Raw genomic sequence first — 23,255 nt, 5'->3', positions numbered from 1 at the left:
CCAGCCTCGTCCAAGGGCTGAGGACAGCGGAGGGCAGAACAGTCTCCCGGGGAAGAGCGACTCAGCACTTTTCAAAATGCCTTAGAAAATTAGAGAATGTGGGGCACTGGGGTGTGGCCCTTCTCTCTAGAAGCATTTTGTTAGGCAGGTGGGGATCCGGCTGTCCTCCTGTCCCCACAGGGGCAGACATGGCACCATCCTCTGCAGAAACCAGGCTCCCAGATGGCTTTGGCTTCCTAGGAACTGAAGGTCTGCGGGGGTGAGGCCACAGCTCCCCCAGCGGCCCAGCACAAACCAAGCTTCCCAGCCGTGCTGTTTCCCACCGTCTCACAGCTCAGGCCAGCCCTACGACACACCGGGTGGCAGAGACATGCACCCCATGTGACTGCAGTCGGAGTGCAGGGCCTGTCCCAGGCCCCTCGCAGCACTGGGGCCGGCAGTCCCACGCATTCCCCCTAGTGACTTCGTTCAAAAGCGGCAGCCAAGTGAGACAGCATGAGTGAGCCTGGGGACCACGGACTGACCCTGGCCGCTGATGCAGCATGAGTAACCCTGGAGAAGAACTGGTGCCCTGGGAGTCAGTCGGCCACCGAGTTTGTCTGCAGGGAGAACACCTTTCACATGGTCACACAGTCGCACTGCAGGAGAAGCTCTAGACCACTGTATTCTCTGAGTAAATCATGGAAAACCCTGTAAGAGTAGCTACTGATGTTTTCACCAAACTTTGAAGTGTTTTTCAAATGCAGTCCCAAGTGTGACAGAAGGGCAGAGTGACTGAGGTGTAAAACCCTGTGACAACTGTCCAGCTGAGGTGGGGCAGGCGATGCGACAGGCAGGCAGAGGGCCCGGCAGCCTCTGGCTGCTCTCCTGGCGCAGAGGGCGGGCCAGGGCCCTGCTGGTCCCCAGGCAGAGTGGGTCCCGCCCTGCAAAGGCTTTCAACCTCAGTCCTGAACGTGAATGAAGTGGGGAGGAGGTGCCAGTGGCAATCCTGGGGCGCCAGCTCTGCTCACACGAGGGTAGTGCAGCCTTCTCTGCAGCGTGGTCCGACTCCCCACACCCACGGGGCTCAGGGGAGAGGAGCTCTAGGCACAGCTGGTGTCCCGAGGCCACAAGAGGGACCCGTGCCCATTCCTGTCACTTGTGTTTGAGAGGCGCAGCCCCACCTTGGCCTGCCTGGGCCTGCCTGTGGCTCTGCACTGCCCCAGCCTTCCCGGAAGGGCTCTCTCACCCTGGAGACTACCCAGCGACAGAGACAGGTCCCTTGGGTTGTCCTGTTAGGTCCAGCATCCACGTTCACCTTCCTTCGGCAACTGCGTTTCGTGGTGCCTGGGGGGAGGAGTCCTTCCGTGCCGTCTCCAGAGTGACATGCCTGGGTGGCAGCCTTACCCCAAGGGCTTTCAGTCCCAACACACAGGGTGCTGCCCCGGGGTCGCCGTGTGCCGGCTCCTCCTCCACACAAACTGGGTGGCGGGGACAAGCCATTGCCTCCGTTGAGGAAGGGTTCTAGACCCAGGAGCCAGAGCTGGCTTCTGTGTCCAGGGCCCCGGGACTCATGGGGGCCCCGCTTCTCGCACTGAATTGTGAAGCAGTCCCCTCCCCCACATTCGGCCTCTGCCAAGAGTCTTTTAGGGACAGCAGGCCAACTAACTGCCACGACACCCTCTTTTCTGGATTCTGCCGCATCTGCAGAGCCACGGCGGCTGTGTGGGTGAACGAGGAATCGGCTGCACTGTAGTAGGGAGGTTTCCTAAGAATACCTTCGGAGATTTAACTGAAGACCATTTTTGGAGCGTTCTTTTTTGGCTGGGATGAACGAGGCTGCACCTTCCTCCCTGATGAACATGCCAGACAAAGGGGGAGGGGCCGGCAAGCAGTCTTCCCAGGCCCCCTGTCCCTGCCCACAAAAGGCCCCTGCACCAATGGCCGAGGGGCACAGTCACCACCTCTGCAAGAACCGGTGGATGTGCCCATCTCTCCACATCCTACAGGGCTGTCGCAGATATGTGCATGCCCGGAAGGCAGAAGGCGGGCACGCTGCCCTGTCTCTCAGCCCATGGCATTCACTGCCACTCACAGCATCTGTCACCAGTGGACGTCTGTGGACGACCAACTGTTTGAACTGCCACTGCCTGGGTGGAGACAGCAGAAGACAGAGCTTTCCCCTGCATGGCACCCGCGTCCCGAGTGCTGCACTGGGCAGGGCGGCTCCTGTTGTCCTCCAGTGGGGTGGGTCCCAGTGGGGCTCAGCGAAGACTGAGTGACGGGGACACCGAGAGGCTGTAATAACGAATCCCCACTGTTTTCTCTCGATCCCCTTTTCTGACGCGAGAATCAAGACCTTTCTTCAGCACAATTTGGCCAAAATGAAGGGCAGCACCGTGGACGCACTCAGTCCCCAGATTTTCTCTGGTGAAGGAGCAGCCTGTCCAAACCAGGCCTTTCTCGGCCCCGCAGCCTCGTCCTGTAGCAGCACCAAGGCTGCGGACTCATTAAAAAGGAAGGAATGGGGCAGAGAAGTGCACAGAGCTGGTCAGGCGAGAGCGCACGCGGTGTAAGCCGTAGGTGTGCAGGCGCCCCTGCCCTGCCCTGCCCGAGGGTGCAGCGCCCAGAGGGCGCCAGCTGCTCCCCGGAGCCCCTGCAGGGACGGCAGCAACTCCTCCGCCCTGCCCTGTCCCAGGTGGCGGTGCAGAAGGGACTGCCCCACGTTCACGGGGCTCCCTGTCCAACACCACACGCAGAAACTCACCAGCAACGGGGGACGGACCCTCATGCAGGAGCTCAGCCTCTAAGACTCTGGGCAGAAACAGCAGGGTGTACGCTGAAGACCAGAGGGTGGGAAGTGACTCTGGACCTGAGCTCAAGAGCACACACAGTAAAAAGTGGCCCATCGACCGGACCACCAAGACGCCACGGAGAAAGTGAAGGACAAGCCGTGGGCCGAGAAAACACAGCAGCAAGTCACCCAGGGAAGGCCCTGCACACAGAGTACATCCAACTGCCTCACGCCTCAATCACCAGACACGCAGCCCCAAGTAAAAGGCTAGAGGTTCAAACTGATGTCTCACCCAGGAAGGCAAACGAAGGGCCACCAAGCACCAGAAACGACGCCCTCTGCTGTCAGGGGGATGGGGAGTGGGGCCACCCCCAGGTGCCGCTTCACAGACAGCATGACTCGGCAGGGCCGGGCTCTGGCTCCTGGGAATGCTGGTCGCGTGGCCACTTTGGAAACGTTTCCTAAAACCCTGAACACAAACCTCCAACAGGACCAGCAGTCCCACTCCCAGAGAAATGCGAGCACGTCCACGCAGACTCGTGCGTGAGCGCTCAGAGCGGGGCTCTTCGTGGAGCCCATGAGGAGGCGGCAGGAAGTGGACAGACGAGACGCGGGGCCGTCCAAGCCCGGGGCCGTTGCTCAGCAATGCAGAGGAGTGGGTACCAGCACGTACCACAGCGCAAACCAGCCTCAGAGCTAGGGCGCAGGCGACAGGGGCAGACACACAAGGCCACCTGCTATCAAAGCCCACTTGCCTGGAACGTCCAGAGGAGGTGCGTTTCCACCGAGACAGAAACGGCTCAGTGACACCCATGGTCGGGTAGGGATGGGGGGCGGGTGAGCACACAGACGGGGGCTTCTGCAGGTGATGGACGTGTTCTAAGACGGACTGTGAAGAGGCGGTTGTGCGACTGGAACTATGCTAAAAACCATCCAATGGCCACTTCAAACATGATGTCAATTATGCCTTAAGAGCTGTTTAAAAAAATTGAAATAACACAAAACATTCTAAGAGTTGGCATAAATCTGTGATGCCAGTGTCCTCTGAGCGCTGACCCCTGGGGAAGGTGGACACAGAGCCTGCCCAAGCAATCACTTGCCCAGAGAGTCAGCTGCCACATGGAAGGAGAAAGTCACCCATCTTCTAAACAGATTTCAGGAAAGTTAATGACTGAAAGAAATGCAAGAGCACCCCAACGACAGATAACGCCGCGAGCTGTTTCAGGGAACTGAGCACGCAAGCGCCTACCTTCTGAAGAGTGCTCCCTGCCGTGAGACTCCACGTGGTTTTGCCCTGGCCTCACGCCTTCGCTTTGAGGGGAGACACCCAAGCCCCGGCACATCTACTCCCTGCCCACTTGCTGGCTAATAGAACGTCCCCTCCAACCCTCTGCCCGTCCCAGGCACTGGTGTCCCTCTCCCCTCTCCCTCACCGAGACGCTCCTGGCATACTCCTCGCCCAGCGCCCTCGGCCCCCACGGTGGCCCTTCCACCCGGAGAACACAGCACTGAAGGGAACAGCCCCTGGGTCAGGTCGTGGTGGCCCTGAAGCTGACAACCACAAAAAGACAATGTAACTGCGCTTTCCTAAAATAAACCATTTATTGAAAAAAGAACCTTTTTCTTAAATTGCATGAATCCGCCTTCTGTGTGACAAACCCACGGCGTGCCGACGACAACGAGAACAGGGAGGCTTCACAGTGCACTCGACAGACAGGAGGGGACAAGGAGGCCAGGACGCCCAACGCCATGGTGGCGGCTTGGAACCTCGAAAGGTCCAAACGCCACACTGATGTCACTGGTCTCAGGGGTGACGGAAACGACGGTCCGTGTACAGTAGAAATGGCACTTAACACGTAGCTTCGTTACCGCGAGGGCACTGTCACCAAGAGGCCCACGCCAGGCCACACACACAGGAGCAGCAGGAGCCGTGAACCGGCCACCTGCACAGTCTGCAGTCCTGGATGGCGGAGGCCCGCGGCTCCCCAGCGGTCGTCGTGGAAACCCCACGTACAGCAGTGGTTGGGGGACGCCCCACGGTGCCGCTCCCGGGCCGCAGCTGACCCACCTCACTCCTCATCCGTGCACACCTGCAGGGAAGGCGGGCAGACAGGTGAGCACCCCAGCACGTCCCGTGTCCCCTGCCTGGTTTCTGGTGCACGGGGTGGGTTTCACCGGCACAAGGACTCCTGCTGGCGCTGTCACTGCCCCAGGAGCGATGGCAGAGAGCCCTGCTAGGAGAGCACCTGGGCGGCAGCACGTCAATGCAGAGCATGTATCTGCTTCTCAGTGCAGACCTGTGTTTTCACTGCATGACGCACCCTGCGGCAGATCCAGGGGCTCCGTCCTCTCCATGGCAGGGGCTGCTCCCAGCCCGCTCAAGTTCTCTCCATGGCCCCGCCCTCACAGCCTTTCTCCCTAAATGCTCTCCCAGCAACACCCTGTCCCCAAATCTGTAAATCTGTACCCTGCCCCAGTTCTCTCCAGTGCCAGCCCAAGTACCCAACGCCGCGCTGGCACCCCCAAGCAGCTGTCCCAAACCCACCTCATCTCTCCAACCTGGCCGTTGGCCAGCAGGCCTCTGCACCATGAGGACTTCCTGTAACCTGGTGACTGCAGCCAAGCATCTGGGCACCAGCCGAGACTCCCCCCTACACTCACTTCCCAGTGAGCTCTCATGGCTGCTGACCTCCAAATGTCACCAGTGACCCACACCTGACCTCCCACTCCCACCCCATTAGCTCTATCAGCAGCTTCCTGACTGGCCTCTTGCCTCCGGAAGGACAGCTCTAGAACACCATTCGATCACTTCCCACTTCCAAAAGCTGCAATTCCTCGCCGTGGCCCTGCCGCTTGCCCAGCCTCCCCTTTTGCACTCCCCATCCCGTGCTCCATCAGCACCTGCCCACGGCGCCCACGCCAGTTCCTGGATGGTCTGAGCCTGTGCGGTGAGCCCTCTGCAATCTCTCACTGTCTGCCAAGCCTCACACCCCATCCTGCCTTGGCTAGCCCCTCCCAGAGAGCTCACCCCGAGTTCTGGAGAAAGTGACGCGGGCTCATCTGACCCGACAACGGGCACACGCACCACGACCCAGCCCCCACGGAGCGCTCTGTCAGCGCAGGCCCTGTCCCCACAGGCTCAGTGGGGACCGGTCATCACCGGCTTTTACTCTCAGAGGAGAAGTGGCTCTCCCCCAGTCCGCTGCTTAGCATTCCACTCAGCTGGCCCAAGGGCACCCTCACTACCACCCAAACGGATCGAGCCGAAGAACCGCAGTGAACATTTTCCAGGGGAAAACCGTGGAGAAAACTCCCGGCAGAAACAAGTGTTCCTCTTTGCCCCAGACGCAGGAACAGGCACCTGACCCTCAGGTCCCCAACCCCCGCAAGCAGCGCCCGCCGCACCTTGACGAAGGGGTGGTCGAGGAGCTGGCTGGCGGTCCACCGCGTCCCGGGCTCGCTCTCCAGGCAGTGAGAGAGGAAGTCCTTCCCTTCCGGGCTCAGCCTGTCAGGGATGGGGGGCTTATGCCCCATCCCCACCTTGTACATGATCTGGAAGTTGTGCTCATATTCATGCCAAGGCCTCTGGAGGAGAGAAAGACACCGGTGTGACGCTGCAGGGCCACAGAAGAGGCAGCTCCTCGCGCTCCCTCCGGGCATCTCGACCTCAGGGGCGGGCAGGCTTCCAGGCCACGTGGTCTTGCCCCGGCGCTTGACTCCCCCACTGCGGCAGGAGAGCGCCTTAGACCGCCCTGACCCTGGCCCAGTAAAGCTCTAGGGGCACCGCCTGCCCACCCCGTCTGGGGTCACGTCGGTCCAGCACCACGCAGATGCCACCACCATGCAAATAAAAATGTAACCCAGAAAGCGAGGTGGAAATGCCAATACATCGACACTCAACAGGTATCTCTAGGGGCGAGCAATACGCTGCTTTGTTGAGTAACGAGCACCACATTCCATTACTGCAAGGCTTTACTGGGAACACATGATCAACGGGACTCGTGGGGAAGAGAACCAGGGCGGCACCCTGACCCTCGCACCGCTGCTCACCGGGACACACGAGAACCTGTTCTCTCTCTGACACTAGCCTGGCCAAAATGACAGACCGTGAGCCCATCCCTCCACGGGAATGTTGACAGGATCAGGATCGACACTAGCTAACCTTCACTGACACTGACGTGCGGTGTTCTTCAGCAGCTGCAGATACGGCTGTGTGTTGATTTAACTCCCTACTCACGTACCTAAGAGGTTTCTAACACTTCCACTTATAAATGACGCTACACACGCACACAGCCTTTGCACATCTGTGTAATCGTCCATTAATCGTTCCTTCACCAGAAGGTAAACTTTCAGATTTACCCTGCCGGTCCCCCCTCCCGGCCTCCCCTGCAGCTCCCCACAACCACAGGCCTCTCTCTGCCTCCGTGATTCGGCCTCCCCTGGGACGGGCGTCCTGTAGTGTGTGTGTGTGTGGTGTGTGGGGGGGGGGGTGCCACCGGTGTGTGGCCATTTCAAACGGCCTCCTCCACTCAGCACCATGCTCTGCAGGCCCCCCCTTCCCCCCACAGCTCAACAGGGCACTTTTTACTGCCGCGCAACACTCCAGGACGCGGAGCACCACCGTGCAAGTGCTGTGTGAACGGCCGCCGCAGGGCGCCTCGGCTGCCTCCGCGTCCGGCGGTCGTGAACCCCGGTGACTCCTGTGCCAGTTCTGGTGTGGACACAGTTTTCAACTTCACATTTCTCTTTGTAGCTGCTTGCTTCTCCATGTTTTAATTCAAGCTTCACGTCCTTATCCACTTTTCAGAGTTCTCTAAGTGACGTGTCTTATAAATATCTGATTCCTCGTTGTCACGTGTCCTATTTCTGACAGGTCACATTTTTCATCTCTAGTCACGGTCCCCAGCAGAATCCGCGCCCACAATGTTCCTGATGATGACCCCTGGTCACACCCTATGCACACAGGAGCCTCCTGAAGTCCCTCTCCCCGTGGGCTCTGCTCACCTTGCCTGTCACCATCTCTATGACCACACACCCCAGACTCCAAATGTCAGCCGCACGCCCGTGACCTTCGCCTTTCGCACGAGTGATGACTTCCGGAGCCATGTACGCTGTAAAAGATGGGGGACGGAACAGCTTGTCAACCCAGCACCCCTCAGAGCCGGGCACAGAAAAGCAAGAGCATGTCCGGCGGGCGGGGGGGGGGGGCCTTTTTCTGAATTACATGATGGGAAGGAGGGAAACTGGAAAACATGTATTTCAAATCAGTCTCTCGAATGGACATTTCGGGGGTCAAATTATCCTCTGAGTTTTTAATGTGCCAACTTTCAGATAAATCGCATTCGCAATGGAAACACCAACTGAACCTGCGAAGGAGGGTGTAGCAGTCTGACACTGAACAGCGAGAACACGGCGTCACTCTGACTGGGCTGGTCCGAGTGACCCAGGGTGAGAAACAGAGTTTCTCTCGGGAAAAGACAAGGTCTCCCTCCCACCTGCACATGGAGGGAAACTCAACGTCCAATCAGACCTGGGCTCCCAGGAGGACACCTGGGTCTGCAGACGTGCGTGGTACACGGCGGGCCGGAGCCAGGCCGCCTGCAGGTCCGTGCAGACGAGAGAGGCAAAAGGAAGCCCCACCCCCAGAAGCAGTCAGTGCAGGACAGAGCCGCCAGCACCCACCTGCGGTCCCCAGGGTGCTGTTCACTTCACCAGGCATGGTCTGTGCGTTGTTTTTGAGCTTCACGGAGCACCCGAAGTCTCCCAGTTTGATCAGCCCCGAGGAGGTAAGGAAGATGTTGGCACCTGGGACAAGGGGGCAGTGTGAGCCTCTGAAACCCCAAGTGGGCACTGTGAAGTCCACATGGCAGCCAAGCGACAAACGAGTGATGCAGGGCTTGACGGAACTCGAACAAAACACGAGCATAAAGATTTTAAGCTCTACTCACATATACTAGCACAAAACAAAGAAACTGCAACATCAGTGCAGATTACGTGGACCAATCTCTCTGAACTGAGGCACAGGTACAAATGCTGACGCTAGAACCCAGAGACTCTCAAAGAAGCAGACACCCGGCCACCCCGCGGTGCCAGCCCTCAGAGTACAGTGACAGCCATCACGACTGCGGGGCAGGAAGCAGCGCAGAGGCAGAGGTGAGGACTGGCACTCACTGCCCCTCGGCAGAGCACCGAAGCCCCACCAACTTCAGACGGGCTGGTGAGTGTCCTGTGACTGTCTCCAAGTTCGACGAGCATGCACCTGCCTTGCCTGTGCGCCACTGGAGTCTGAGACTGCTGCGCACCAGGGCCGCTGCACCTGTGCTACAGCATGCCACCCCTCCTGTCGGGCCTCATCCCTGGTCCCCATGTCCCAGGGCGCCTCCTTCCAAAAGCAATGCGGAGCAGCCACAAGAAGGGCCGTGCTGCAAGAGTTAACGTCCAGGCTCGTGCTCCCAGCACAGGTGGTCCCCCAGGGGACCCCAGGGCTGACTTGGTCATCTGCAGCTGGTGCACCCACACACATCCTCAGCCATGCTGAATTAATAAGCACGTCCAAGGACACAAGGGAACAGACTTGATTCAAGGACTCTGAGGGATTCTCTTTATGGCCATTGCCAACACCATGAAGGTATCATTTCATGACAACAGACAGAAACCAAGTGTGGTATCTGTGGCAGAAGTGGAAAAGGGCAACACCAAGGCCCGGCCAAGAGCCAATTAAACAAACGACCCCAGACAGCAGAGCAAGGTGGAGGCAGGCAGCAAGGCCGCGCCTGTGCTGCAGAAGCAGGGGGCGTGGGCCTCACACGCAGGCCACCGCGGTGCTGCGGAACCCAGTCCCGCCACTGCACCTGCTCCCTGGCGGCAACCCAGCCAAGTCCCAAGGCTGGCCTCAAGCTATGTGACGGAACAGGACCCTCCAGTTGAGGGCCAGTTAGAGACAAGAATGATTTGTTGCTCTAATTATCCCCGAGACGCCCAGACCCAGAGGTCAGGTGTGTGAGTGGTTAAGGCAAACGTACAAGGAGCAATTCCGAGGCAGAAGCACGGCCACTCCCCTCATGCCAGGAAGAAGTGAGAGCTCTGAAGCCCACCTGCGGAACCTGTCAGTCTCAAGCAGAATTCTACACTGGACAGGGCTGGTGGCAATGAGCCACCTGAACCAGACAAGTGGCCACACGATGAGATGCCCATCAGGACTTCCTCCAGCATTTCTGACTCACAGTCACTTCACACACTCATGGCGTTCACACACAAACAGCACGATCCTCGAGCGGGAAGACCGTGACCGTGTATTAAACACACAGGGCCCGCCGAGTCAGCCTGTGAAGGCCATGATCACTTCTGATGTCACCAGAAAGAGAAGGGCAGAGCCGACATGCTGCTCCCAGGTGGAGCCACGTGTGCTATGCGGCTTCTCCAGACGGGCCCCTCGGGGAAGAGGATCTGAGGGAGGCACTTCCTGCTGGAGAAATGCTGCGTGGGAGGGGGACCGAGCATCCTGCCGCACCTGCTGCACGTGGGGCCCCAGGGGACTCTGGCCCGTGGCGGCGAGGCGACTGGGGATTACCTTTAATGTCACGGTGAACGATGCCGTGCTCATGGAGGACGTTGATGGCCACAGTGATTTGCTTGGAGTACAGCCGGATGACGTGCTCCTGGAGGCCCAGCCTGGACACCTCCTCCAGAGTGCCCTCATCGCAATACTCCATGAAGATGTACATCTCCTCCTACGGGGGACCGGCGCGGTCATGTGCACGCCCAGTGCCAGCACCAGGGGGCGCCACAGGTTGTGCCCACTGGGACCGCCTCTCTAGCGATGGGCTACACTGTCGTCCTAGCACAAAGCTGCCTCACCGGAGGAGTCTCTGACCTGCCGCCAGCGCTGGTTGCCAGCCTCCCACCTGGGGCTGCACAGCTGGTCAGTGCCCACCACCCTCCAAAGCAGAGTCCGCCGTGGGATGTTCCTACACATGCGGTGGCAAGGGCCAAAACCCACCCTGCTCACGTATGAGTTGAAGGGTGTAGGCAGCAACAGTCACCAAAGCCCACCCTCCCCAGAAGCTCAAGTTCTCCTCTCTCCCCGACTGTTTTGCTCTGAACCCAAGAGGGCCAATGAGATGGAGGACCTAATCCTCTCATTTCACCATGGTTCCCGAACATGCACACGAGCACAAGCAGTCTCACTTCACAGCACACTCGGAAGTGAGTGGCTCAGCCAGAACTGGACAGAAAAGGAAGGCGGAGTGGGGCAGGGCCTTCTGGAAGACCCTCTGGTGGTAGGGTGGGTGTCGGTGCTCTGTGGTGTGGGGGAGCGGCCCTGACCCCCACTCACACTTCAGGAAGGGCCCCTCCAGTCTCGGGGGGGCAGGGCTGCACGGCTCACGGAGAGGTCCTACAACTAGGCCAAGTTACTCCGCAGTGGCGTGGGCGGGCCTCCCCAACCACTCGCCTAGAGCCTTACCCTGTGCAACTCCACGCCAAAATACCGGACCAGATTGGGGTGCTTGATGCCCTCGAATATCTTCAGCTCATCTGCGGTTTCCTTGATGGTTTTATGGTCATTAGGCTGGAATCGAATCTGTAATAGGCAAACTGTTGATCACTGCCCCACACTAGCAACAGGACAGCTTTGAACACGAGGCGGCACAGCCGTCTCCCAACAGGCACCCCGTGTCTGCTGCCGGTGTGCCTGTGCCTCTACTCCCAGACTGTCTTTCCTTTGTGGTTTCAAGCGAATTAATAAGCATTCCTGTTTCAGAGTGTTTGGTGAGATCACAGCTAATGGGACCATTTCATAACTGCAAACTGAATCAGCACACACCCTGAACACCCTGAAGCAATCACCACTGTTCAGCTTCTTGGCAAGATAATGAGCTGAGACGCGATTCTGCCCTGGAAGCTGACAGCCAGGAGGCTGGAAGGAGGTCATAAAAACAGGCGGGAGGTGCCAAGCAGGGCCAACAAAAAACGCCGCAGGCGCCGGGGACCCAGGTCATCAGCCGGGCGCTGTGCGTGTCTGGTGTGTGCAGAGCTGCTGGCAGCCCTAGCAGGCAGAGCAGCTTCAGCCTCTTCCGCCACTGGGCCCTCCTCTGCCCCCCGCTTCTGAGCCTCGAGGTGCCTCCTCCTCAGTGACAAGAGCCTTGGTTTCCCTGACGAGCCTTCCTCAGGCTGCCCCTGCTCTTCCCACTCTACCTCCAGCTATGAAAACACCGTCGTCTCTGAAGTGGGTCACAAACGGTCCCTTCTCCCCCGAAGGCCCCCCTGGAAGATGCCATTATCCCCATCCTCTAGGCCTTCACCAAGCCCCACGCCTGTCTCCCTCTCCATGGTGCTGACCACACCTGCATGGAGGGGGGACCACTTGGGTTCCTGGCCCTTTCCTCTCTGGCCATGAACTTCTTTCCTCTCTCAGCCCCTCATGGGATGTGCCTGAGACTGGCCCCAACTGTACAAACACTAAAGAGCAGCCTCAGATGGCTCACTACAGTGCTAAAGCACATGTCCAGGCTCGGTGGCTCAGTTGGTTAGAGCATAGTCCTGATGCACCAAGGTTGCAGGTTCAATCCCCAGTCAGGGCAAATACAAGAATCAGTCAATGCATAAATACTTGGAACAACAAATCAATAGTTCTATTTCTCTTTATAATAAACCGATAAAAAATTCAGTGTTAGGGGAAAAAAAGCAGCGTGCTGCAGCAGCCCTGTGCCCTGAGAACCTCATCAACACCAACTTCTCTACCAGCTCTCTGTCCACGGAGGGCCAGCCCACTCACCTCCTTCATGGCCATCAGCTCCCCCGTGTCCACGCTGATGCAGGTGTAGACCTTCCCATACTGCCCTTCACCTGCGAGCAGAACACACACAGCACGCAGTCACCGGGCCGGGCCGCTCTAAGGCACCCCCACACATGCTTGCTTTCCCCGTGCCGGAGCTGTGCTTCTGCTGTGATTACGCTGACTGAGGCTGACTACTGCACACCAAAGCACTTCCGAACGTTCCCTAATACCTGGGGACTCAGGCAATCTCTTCTCTGTAAACGCACATAAACGAAGCAGAAGTGGCTTTGGGAAGTCCCAGAAGAGGCATGCGTGCAGGTGAGCGAACACTGGGCACCTGGTGTGCGCTTCACAGCCCTTGTGGCCCCCGCAGAGGCCTGGGCTGGGAGGGCAGGGGAGGGGACAGGCGGGGTGGGGGTGGGCAAAGGGAGTGGCCAGGAGGAAGCTTGGCCACCAGCTAAGTGACCTCACCACTTCAGATCATGAGTGTGTGGGGTGGACAGTCTACTACCACACCTTCAGGGAACATTAAACTAAGGGGGAAGATGGGTGAGTAAGATAGATAACAACTGACATAATCTAAAAGGACTTGACTGTTTGCAGCACTTTGTGTCTCTGAGAAAGTTCCGGTTTCCTGAGGCTCGCAGAGCCCTGCGTCACATCGGTGTTCACCTCTTCGGGCCCCAACGCTCACAAGGCAGATGCATGCGAACAGGGGAGGCCCCCTGCCCCCCCCCATCCACCACCAGTGCCTCACGGGACCTGGGCGGGGCAGCGCCTCCGCAAAGACTGCCCCGTCTGCATCTGTGTCCGGTTTCCCTTCAGTGTGTGCTTGAGGGGGGAAGACAGGCGGACGCAGACGTCCGCACAGACATCAGCAAACAGGTACAATTCACCTGGCTCCCCGAGGGCGACTTCTGGAGTCATCAAGTAAAACTATTCAACTCAACGAACCATTTAAAAATCTCCTTCTAAACCCTCCTTCTGTTCGCCCTCAGAACACATTTTACAAATGAAGCAAATGACAACAGCAACCCCCCTGACCCCTCTGTAAGAGATGAGGGCTCTGCCACACGTTTCCAAGAAAAGGCCAACAAACAATCCCACTTTCAACCTAAGTGGGTGTAACCCTTGCTGTTTCTAACAGAGATGACCTTTGTCACACGTTCCTTCACTTCCTTACCAATCTTATTTCCTCTTTGCCACTTGAAGGTCACCTTCCTCAGGCCAACGTGCATGACGTTGTCGTAAGATTTGGGGGTGTCGCACACCTGGCCGATGATGTTCTTCCTCCTCATTTCCCGATACCGCTTTTCCTCGAAGAGCCGGACTGACTTCTGGACGGCCTCCATGGGCCCTTGTCTCGAAGAGGAATCTGCGGGGAGAGTGGCGAACTCGGTCCCGTCCCGACAACGGTCAGCGGGCCAACTTCCAGCAGACGACGACAGAGCAGCCGAGGCACTGCCCCCAGCGAAGCTCGCACAGTCTGCGCGATGCGCCACCACCGCCTACGGCCCTGGAGTGCGCCTCCCACCGCACAGGGGCCGGGAGGGCGGGCGGGCTCCACGGCTCCCTCCCCCGAGGCTGCTGCGGTCAGGCCGCTGCGCCGACCTGGCCACCCAGCCTCTCCTCTCTCCAGTCCCCTCGCACTGCCCGGGGCTCTCTCACCAAAATCTGATCCTGGGACCTCCAAAGCCCTTCCTTCCTATGGGACGCGAGGTCCTGCCCAACGGGACCCCGGTCACCTTTCCCAGGTCACTTTGACGAAGCTGCTCCCCTCGTCTTCCCCTGCCGGGGGCTCTGAGCCAGTCACACTACGAAGGCTCTCAGAGGGCACGCCGCACCGGTTCGCACCTCCAGGCCTTTGTCCACACTCCCCTTTGCCTAAAACACGGGTTCCCCACCCGGGGCTGGTGAGGCCAGCCCGCCATATGGCAGCCCCGCAGAAGCACGGCACCTCTCCCAGTAAGCCTTCCCTCAGGGGCAGGCGACACGGGGCAAGAGCTCTGGCGCCAGAGGCCCCACCACGTCCTCGGTGCTGGACGGCGGGCAGGTCGGCTGACTTCTCTAGATGCCAACTTCCCAACGTGTAACGTGAAGGAAGTAACACCTACTTCCCGGGGCTACTGGGACACCTGAATGAAACCACGCACGTCCCAGTACAGCGCTTGGCCCACTGTCCGGGACTCAGGAGGACTCAGCGGAGTTCTCCCGCCGTGACCACCACTCCTCACTTTCCTGTCCGGCTCCACACCCCCACTTCCCCAGTAACTTGACCGTGACTCGCCCGTGGGGAGCATCGAGCGGCCGTTCTGTGAAACAGGACGCTTCACCACCTGCCTCAGACTCCGTGCTGCCGTTTTTAATGCCGACCGACACCCCGCTAGGGTCACAGCCCGTAACGTGGCAAGGACGGCTTTCGACTCGTCTCCCCCCCGCGCTCCGTGGGGCGACTCCAAAAGACCCACCTCGGAGCCTGCAATTCCTGGCAGACAAAGGTCACTGAGGGCCGGGACAACTGGGCTGAGAATTTCCTAGGCATTTATAACGTTTCAACGACAGTTTCTTAGTACAATCAGTTCTTAAAGCCAGGGACTCCTAGTTTTAAAGGAAACAGGTTTCCCTGGTCTCCGGCACCGACACACCAGCCTCACTCAGCGCTGACCGTGGCGGACCCCCCGTCGCGTATCCCTGGGAAAGGCTTTTCCTTCCCAACAGTAAAAATGCCTGGAGATTTCTCAGTCTCCTGTTCAATGGGAACGGGAACCCTCCCAACAGTTTCCAAGTTCACTTGACCATCAAGTTTGTGTGTCAAAAATCAGCACAAAGACCTGCTCTCCATGGGAACCATCGGTCACGTAGCCACTACAGAGAGCCTCTGTCCCGTCACCCAGGCTCAAGCCACCACGCTCACCTGGCCCAAGCCCTCGACACGCAGCCTCCTGCCAGGCCTGGCCACAGCTGCATCGCAGTCGCCTCCTGCTTGTGTCCCTCCTTTGAATCCAGCCTCAGCCCGCGATCTCACCACCTCCCACCGCACAGCTGCGCTTCTTCCACTGACCTCCTTTGCCCCTCCATTCAGGCACGCAGGTGCGCCCATCTGTGCCCCTCACCCACCTCCCTGTGCCCAGGACACACCAACTGCTTGCGAGGCTTCAGAGGACGCCACCCCCGCAGGAAGACGCCCACCACTTGGCCGGTCACTGACGACCTGCAGAGATCAGGCCTCCCCACACCTGTTCAACCTCACCCCGCTGACACCGCACTCTGACCCACTCGGGCCGGGCCAGGCTTTAGTCCCTGGGCCTCCCTGGGTCCCTCCTTCTGTCATTCCTTCCAGGGCCAGCTTAGGCCTCCTGGACATCCCTCCTGACCGCTCTGGCCATGGTGGACAACTATTCCTCTGACCCATCACACACATCTCTCAGGGGAGTGATGGTGGGAAGAGGACTGGCCTGGCACACAGCACAGGATGCTCTAGTCCCTGTCACTCGCCGCCATGGCCAAACCACCTGTCCTCTCAGAAACTCTGCATCACTCGAGAACAGAGAGCGAGGTCTATCTACTCCGCCCACCCATCGGGATGCCATGGTGACAAGTGCGCGGAAGCATTCTGTAGGTCCGGGGCTTTTTCTGCTGGTTACTCTTCTGGTGAACGGTGACTGATTACCTCCTTCGTAAGATAAATGCTCTCTCTCAACTTCTTAGCCCCCAAAATGAAGTTCTTCATATTATAAATATATTCCCACTGTGTAAAAAGAACTATGCTAAAGGTGCTACCCAAGGTGACACAGAAAATTAGGTCTCAGCACTTAAAAAACACAAATGAGTAAAACATGCTCCTGACCCACAGGGGCTTGTGATTTGTTGACAAGCACAGGAAACACACGTGGACGTGGCCTACTCAGAGAGTGCGGTCAGATGCGCGAGAGACAGCAAGGACAGCTGGCGGGGGGCTCAGACCCCCACAGCGGGAGCGTGCCTTCTCTGACCCCCCTCATGCCCAGACGTCTCGGGTCCGGCGCACTCTCTTACCTTTCGTCTGGCTGATGAGCGTCCGCAGCTCCCAGCTTCTTCGAGCTGACCCACCGGTATCACCCTTTGGAAACGCTGGTTCTGTACAAAGTGTTTTTCATACGTGTTACTGCTACTAAAAAAAAGTGCTGTGTTTTTCATACATGTTACTGCTACCAAAACAAACATGCTCATTCAGTTAAGAGCAAAATTGAGCCAGTGAGTGGCCACAGCGAGTTACCACCAGCCTGTCCTTTCTGCTCACTGACTATAGTTTGACCTGAGTGTAAGACGTTGTCTCGCCAACCAATTCTAGAATATTGCACCAAACTAAGGTGTTTGTGGGCTAACAGAATTCTAATCACAAAAAAACTTCCACAGGTACCAAACGACACACTACGGAGCAGAGACAGGACGATCTGGGGACTGGTGGTGACACAGCACGAGCCACCACGCACCCTGGGCAGAGATGCTCTGGCCTGCGTAATGACGAGAACACAGCAGAGCGTCCACAGACAGAGTCAATTTTGTGTTTTTGAAGTGCATAAGAATGCTTGGTCACTAAAATATCATGAGTCATGGTTTTTCCAAAGAAACAAAGGGGGTCTAGGGAACCAAACACAGGTAAGAGACATCTGCACAAAGAGCCGATGGGCCCGCCCGCCCGTCCTTTACGAGTCGTTCACAAAAGGGCCTGGTAGACGGGGGCTGGTGATGAGGCCGGCGAGGACACAGGAGCCACCGCACCACTCACCGTCTCGCTCCTCTGTGGGGCTGGAGTGGCGGCTCAGGGACCGAAACTGCAATTCGGCTGCAATGGAAGCCAGCCGGTCGTTCTCAGGAACACTGGAACCCCTGTTTGGACATTTGTAGAAACGGAGCTATCAGTTCAGTGGGGCTCAGGATGACAGGTCTGTGAGGCTCTCCTCTGAGGGTGAGAAGGGTCCCTGGGGACAGCTGGCCCCCAGTGGGTAGAGGACAGCACGAAGGACAGCCCCAAACAGAGACTTATCTACTCAAAATAAACAGGGCTGCTTCTGAGAGACCCTCCCCTGGAGTTCAGGAAGAGAGCTATGTTTTTGCCCCCCCCCCCCCACAGCCAACCCATGAAAACCTGACTGCGTAACACACTGTTTTATGTTAAAAACAAAAACAAAAACCCAACTGTACTTATGGAAGTGCTGGCGTGTGTGGGGAGTCCCGTAACTTCAGCCCAGGGTGGAGAAAAACAGCCAAATCTGGTTAATATTTAAAATTACCATCAAATTATACTACATACTTAAATCTTGGGGTGCTGAAATCACTACATGACTCGAAAGATTTCAAGTCTCTTGATAAGAAAACAGAAGGGAAGACCTCACAGCTTCTCAAGCAGTAGCCAAGCAAAGTGCAGAAGAGCAGGAAGCTTAACATGTAGAGGACAAGTTCATTTGCTGCTTTTCCAGAATAAAAGTTCAAAGTCAACTGTTCGGCAATCCAGAATGATCCATAAAGAGCAAGACCAACATTAAGTAAGGGAGCAAATCATCCAAAATGCATATGGCATTAGGTGACAGACAAGTTTGGTATGAGGTTTCCGAAGGAATGACATGTGAAGTATGGTAGCATTTATGCTCTTTCCGGCTCCACACGGAGCAGGGCTGGGGCACCTTGGTCTCAGGAACGGACAGGCTACGGAGCATGCAGTGCTCCTGACTTCCCTGACTCCCAACGCTAGGACACTGGTTGCTAAGACTGAGACAGGGCACATTCTCCACCACTGTGTCAGCAAAGGCACCATTTCGTGGAAAAGCCCCTGATGCCAACGTGAAGAAACACACCTGCTCCTAAGCCCTGGGGAAGACGGGGGCCTACGGAGGGGTCACCTGACGCCTCTGCTTCCTCTCCTTCCCAGAGACAAAGTGAGCCCACATCCTCCGAGATCTCTGCCAGCGTGAAAGGCGAGAGACAACATTCTAAATGAAGTCATGTGCTGGTGAGTGTTCAGTAACTACTTTTGGGGGGCGGGTGCAAGACGGTTGTTGAGTTTGACAATTTCTGTGGTGTTAACAACTGGCTTGCAAAATTCCTAAAGAATTAACAATCAGCTCTCGCCAACCAATAAAGCCAGCTCCAGCAAGCAGAACGTTGCCAAAAAGATTTCATAAACAATAAGGTAACTGAAGCTCCCTAAGTTGAAGCAAATCAAATGGAGCTATTTACAGGCTGCGGTGGGGCAAAGCGCAATCCCACCAAGGCTGTATCTGTAAGGCAGGCAGGGGCCGCGCAGACCCAGTGTGGTGGCGCAGGTATCGCCCCGCGTCCTCCCAGCACAGTCACCAACCGGGGCCACACGGTCTTCCCAGGCCCACCACACAGGCGCCCAGGAAGGGGGCTGAGACACAGTGAACGGAGCCCATCCGAGGCTTGAATGCAGGAGCGGGACTCAACCGCAGGCCAGGCACGGCTCCACGTGGCACTGCTGCTTTATCTACGTCTCAGATGCACGAGATGCTGGAAGCCTGCTAGGCAAGGCCCCAGACTGAAGGCATGACAGGCGCTTCGCTTCCAGACAGAAACACTTGCTTCCTGTCTCACACTGCCGCCTGCACACATGCCCGAGGCCACAGCTCACGGGCCTTCGAAACCTGCGATGGCCCTCCCTGTCCTGGCTCTGGGGAAACCCCGTGTGGACTCGCAAGTGGCAGGCGCCACAGTCCCCGAGCGTGCGCCCCTCAGCTAGATGGCATGTCACGGAGGTCACTCCTCTCTCTCTGCATGGCAGGTTCAGTAAGCCCACGAGAACATGGAAGCATGTGGGATCACTGGCCAAAACATGCTCTAAACATAAAAGTGAAGAGGGTAAATGAGAAATTTCTTCAAAGTTAACTTATTTTTTTTTAGTTGAATGCTTAAGCTGTAAAATAACTGGTATTTTTTAGACTACAGACATTTATCACCAAGAACGAGGAATATTAGTTATTTTAATGAATAAAAAATGGAAATGTCTGCAGACATTTTAGACTGTATAAAGTGTGAAGGCAGTTTAGTCAGTTTTATATTCTGGAGCTCTGCGTCACCTTCTGCCAACACCACACTGCTGTCTGTCCCGACCAGGCCCCCACCAGAACTTCTGCTTGACCCCGTCACCACCCTGCCTGGGGGTTAGGCACAGAGACCCTCTGCCAGATGGGGGTGGAATTAAAAGCGATCAGATGTCCCTGAGATCAGACGTAGGAGACCTAGATGAAATCTCCCGGCAAAAGGGGGGGGAACCCAGAACCCCCTAGGAACACAGCAGGCTTCCTGGAAGGCCCCGAGGCTCTCTCTGGTTGCGACCTGCTCTCTGTGAGACACGAGCCCCAGGAGCTTGCTTTCCACTGTACAAACTCCTTCTAATCAGCACTGGCCGGACTCAGCTCGCCTGGTTAGAAAAACGATAGTCCTGACGGCACTGCCCAGGAGCCGCCTGGGAACCTTGGGAAAGGCACTGTCTACCACGCTTCCCGAGGTCCCCGCTGGGGCCCAGCCCTCCCCGGACACTCTCCCTAGATGTTTGTTGTTGGCAGAGGCCTAGGTCATGTTGGTTCTATCAGCTTCAAAGAAGTATTCAAATCAGGCAGATTATCTACTTTGCTGGCCGGTCCTAGAGCCGAGGAGGGGCTGTGCACCACGGGGAAGAAACCCTGCCGCCATATCCTGGGACACACCCAGAGCCGAGGTCACTGCGGAAGTGCACACGAGGGGCAAGGAGCAGGACACTGGCGGAGTGAGGCTACCTGGCATCATGGGCACTGCTGGTGGGTTTGGGTGGCACAGAGTCGCCGCCGGAGGGGCCGTGGCTCCGCGCATCTGAAGGCACGCTCCGAGTGCTAAGGCGAGAAGAAAAGCTTCAGGAACACAGGTGACAGACGAGGACAGACTCGCACATGGTTTTCAGTGAAAAATAAAATAGGGTGAGGGAAAAGTATCTTACAACACGAAATGTAAACTGATCGTTGAGATTCAGGTCTAGGTTTGAAAATTTACTTTAAAAAACCACCTAATTTCAAACTGTATTTCAAAAATAGATGTGGTCTTTCCTAGCAAATACTGCTGAGTAAAAGTGACCTTTACAAAGTGACGATCCAGGGGAGAGAAGGCGCTCCCTACAGTACGACGCAGAAATGCCACCACATTCAGGGTCCGTATTTCAAATGCAGCAGAGCGCGGCACTCACTCTTGTGAGCTGACTCGAGGTCACACGCACACGCAGGCGTCAAGAAAGACTGGAAAGGTCTTCCTAGTCTTTGCCGCTTTTAAATTGGTGTTCAGTATTGTTTTTCAAATGCTCATTATGCTCCGCACACCTGTATGTGCTTCTCTGAGGTCATTTTTCAAAGAGAGAAAAAGAAGTATTCCAAGGCTGGAAAGCATTTAGTAGCTTGAGGTAATAAATAAGCTGAGAAACGAAGTTATCTTGAAAGGGACCAGTCTGTTTTAGAGGAGCATGCCTTTTTTTTTTTTTTTTTTTGCACAATTTAAGGCACTGTGGTTTGTCTTCAAGATAACGCAGATACGAGCTTTTACACAACGTGTGAATAAGGGCACGAAAAAGCAGTTGTCACAGCAAGCGCCCAGCAGGCTCCGAGGTTCAGCATGCACACCAGAGGGGTCCCCAGCGCCAATGACAGGTGAGCACCAAATACCTGAATCCCTCTGGAGCTGGGATAATGAGATGGGGGTTGGGAGGGTCGCTGTGGCATCGCGGCACCTTCACAGGGCGGGGGCTGTTCCGATGGATCGCTGTCAGTGAAAATGGCAACAAATTCAACTTGTTAAAGGGTCACTAGGAAACAGCCAAACCAGGCGATTAAATAAAAACATGACGTGACTTGGTGCTGCCAGTGACCAAAATAAGCCTTTTCCATAAGAAAATCATACGACACATACAAACACCATGTTAAAGTCACCTTTCAGTTATGGCTGCACATTCAAACTCTTCCCCGTCAAAACCAACTTTTTGAGTCCCAGGATGAAACGCACACAACGTGCACAGAACAAATGGCAGGACCCCTTTTGGGGACAGCCCACGACTCGGCCATCTCTGAGACAGAGGTGGCGTGGCGGCGTATCTACACCAGCACAGAGTCCGGGCAGGAGCAGGGGCGGACAGTCGCAGGCCCTGGGCTGGGGAGGGCCCGCTGTCCCTTTCCTGAGTGACAACTTCTACTCCGTTCCTTTAAACCAAACCAGGAGGACGGGGCACAGTGTGGACTGGCTATTTTTTTTTTCAGAACACGTTTTCATCCTCTCTTCTTTTAAACAGGTAGAAGGTAAATATGGATAAAATTTAAGACAAAACTGTAAACAGTGACCTCATTAGTTACCAAACTAGTGACAATGGTACTTTCCAACAACTAAGCGTGACCAGTAATGGACACTTGTCACCTTCCGTTTCTCTCTGACATGGCATCTTCTTGTTTTCAACTTTGTTTTTCCCTCCTTAGTTTTCTTAAATGTCCTATTTTTCTCTTCCTATAATAACAATTTTAGTCTACATGTTTCATTTTTAAAATTGTATTCAAACTGGAAATATTTCCTTCATCATGTTTTTTTGTTGTTGTTTTTTTAAGATTTTATTTATTTATCTTTAGAGAAGAAGGGGAGGGGGGAGAGAAATATCAATGTTTGGTTGCCTCTCGTGTGTCCCCTGCTGGGAACCGGCCTGCAACCCAGGCATGTGCCCTGACTGGGAATCGAACCACGATCCTCTGGTTCGCAGGCCCGCGCTTAACCCACTGAACTACACCAGTCAGGGCTTTATTTGTTTTTAATAACATTACAACACGACAAAGACAGAGAACCCCAAAATGGAGCAATCTGAAGGGAAAACTTGCAAAAAATGAAGCAATTATTTTTTTAAATTTAGCAAATCTTCATCCCTGGCTCATTACCTCAACCACTACACTAATAAAGGAAATAAATCCAATAATAACAAAGGTAAAAAGAAAAAAGGCAACAAATATAATTTGGTGCAGATGGTGATATCTTTAATTCAGCAGACACACTGGAAACTACTGAATCAAAAATTCTACAAAATTTTCCCATGAGGGTAAGACATTCTGTTAAAATACAAGCACACAAGTTTAACATTATTCACAGATGAAACAAAACACTTCAGAGTATGTACATCTAACTGCTGCGAAAGTGGGATGCCACACCAAAGGAAACTGAAAATGCAAACGGCCAATAAACCCAAGATATTCCCTAGTGGTGAATATTTACTAAAGAGACGTTTTTCAGGGAAAAAACGAACAGAACGAATGTCCACAAGGAGGTGGCAGAAAGAACTGTGCCCCGCCTCCGCACCGTGGACACAAGGCAGCCACGCCTGGTGGCCCGGAGGGACCCACAACTGTCAGGTAAGACAAGCAAGAGATGGATATTCAACGCGATCCCAGTTTTACGCAGTAACAGCAGGAACGCAACCCTCCAAGGGCTGTGTGACAATGTGAGCAGAAAGGGGGGCGGAGCATCTGTCACTAAACCCTAGAGCGTCCAGAACAGGGGGAGCCCACTCGGCAGGCTGTTATCATCAGCAGCAGGGGCAGAGCAGAGGGCACAGGCAAGGGCAGCGAGGACAAAATTGACCGCTGACCAGCTCGCACTTTCACCTCCTGCCCTTCCAACAGAACCTGGTCCTGCCGGTGACCCCTGATGACCCCTACC

The 23,255-nt window shown here is 56.0% G+C and overlaps 1 protein-coding gene across 2 annotated transcripts in view; it reads right to left on the bottom strand.

Annotated features, from left to right (window-relative positions):
* Positions 1–4,355: 4,355 nt before the first annotated feature.
* MAP3K4 (mitogen-activated protein kinase kinase kinase 4) overlaps positions 4,356–23,255 on the bottom strand; it is an 88,406-nt gene continuing 69,506 nt past the window's right edge. The window contains exons 16-27 of one of the 2 annotated variants that reach the window (XM_037059227.1): positions 21,233–21,329; positions 20,324–20,416; positions 17,320–17,420; positions 16,587–16,667; positions 13,735–13,926; positions 12,549–12,619; positions 11,238–11,354; positions 10,344–10,503; positions 8,456–8,578; positions 7,778–7,884; positions 6,179–6,358; positions 4,356–4,863 (exon numbers count right to left, since the gene is read on the bottom strand). In XM_037059227.1, coding sequence (XP_036915122.1) covers positions 4,843–4,863; positions 6,179–6,358; positions 7,778–7,884; positions 8,456–8,578; positions 10,344–10,503; positions 11,238–11,354; positions 12,549–12,619; positions 13,735–13,926; positions 16,587–16,667; positions 17,320–17,420; positions 20,324–20,416; positions 21,233–21,329 — 1,343 coding nt within the window. In that variant the 3' untranslated portion in view covers positions 4,356–4,842. The remainder of the gene's footprint in view (positions 4,864–6,178; positions 6,359–7,777; positions 7,885–8,455; positions 8,579–10,343; positions 10,504–11,237; positions 11,355–12,548; positions 12,620–13,734; positions 13,927–16,586; positions 16,668–17,319; positions 17,421–20,323; positions 20,417–21,232; positions 21,330–23,255) is intronic. The other variant, XM_037059287.1, reaches the window with a different exon arrangement.

Source organism: Sturnira hondurensis, unplaced genomic scaffold (assembly GCF_014824575.4).
Source record: "Sturnira hondurensis isolate 20B ecotype Veracruz unplaced genomic scaffold, ASM1482457v3 Scaffold0000167, whole genome shotgun sequence".
Lineage (NCBI taxonomy): Eukaryota > Metazoa > Chordata > Mammalia > Chiroptera > Phyllostomidae > Sturnira > Sturnira hondurensis.
Note: the sequence above shows the minus strand (reverse complement) of the source record. Positions and strands in the feature narration are given on the sequence as shown.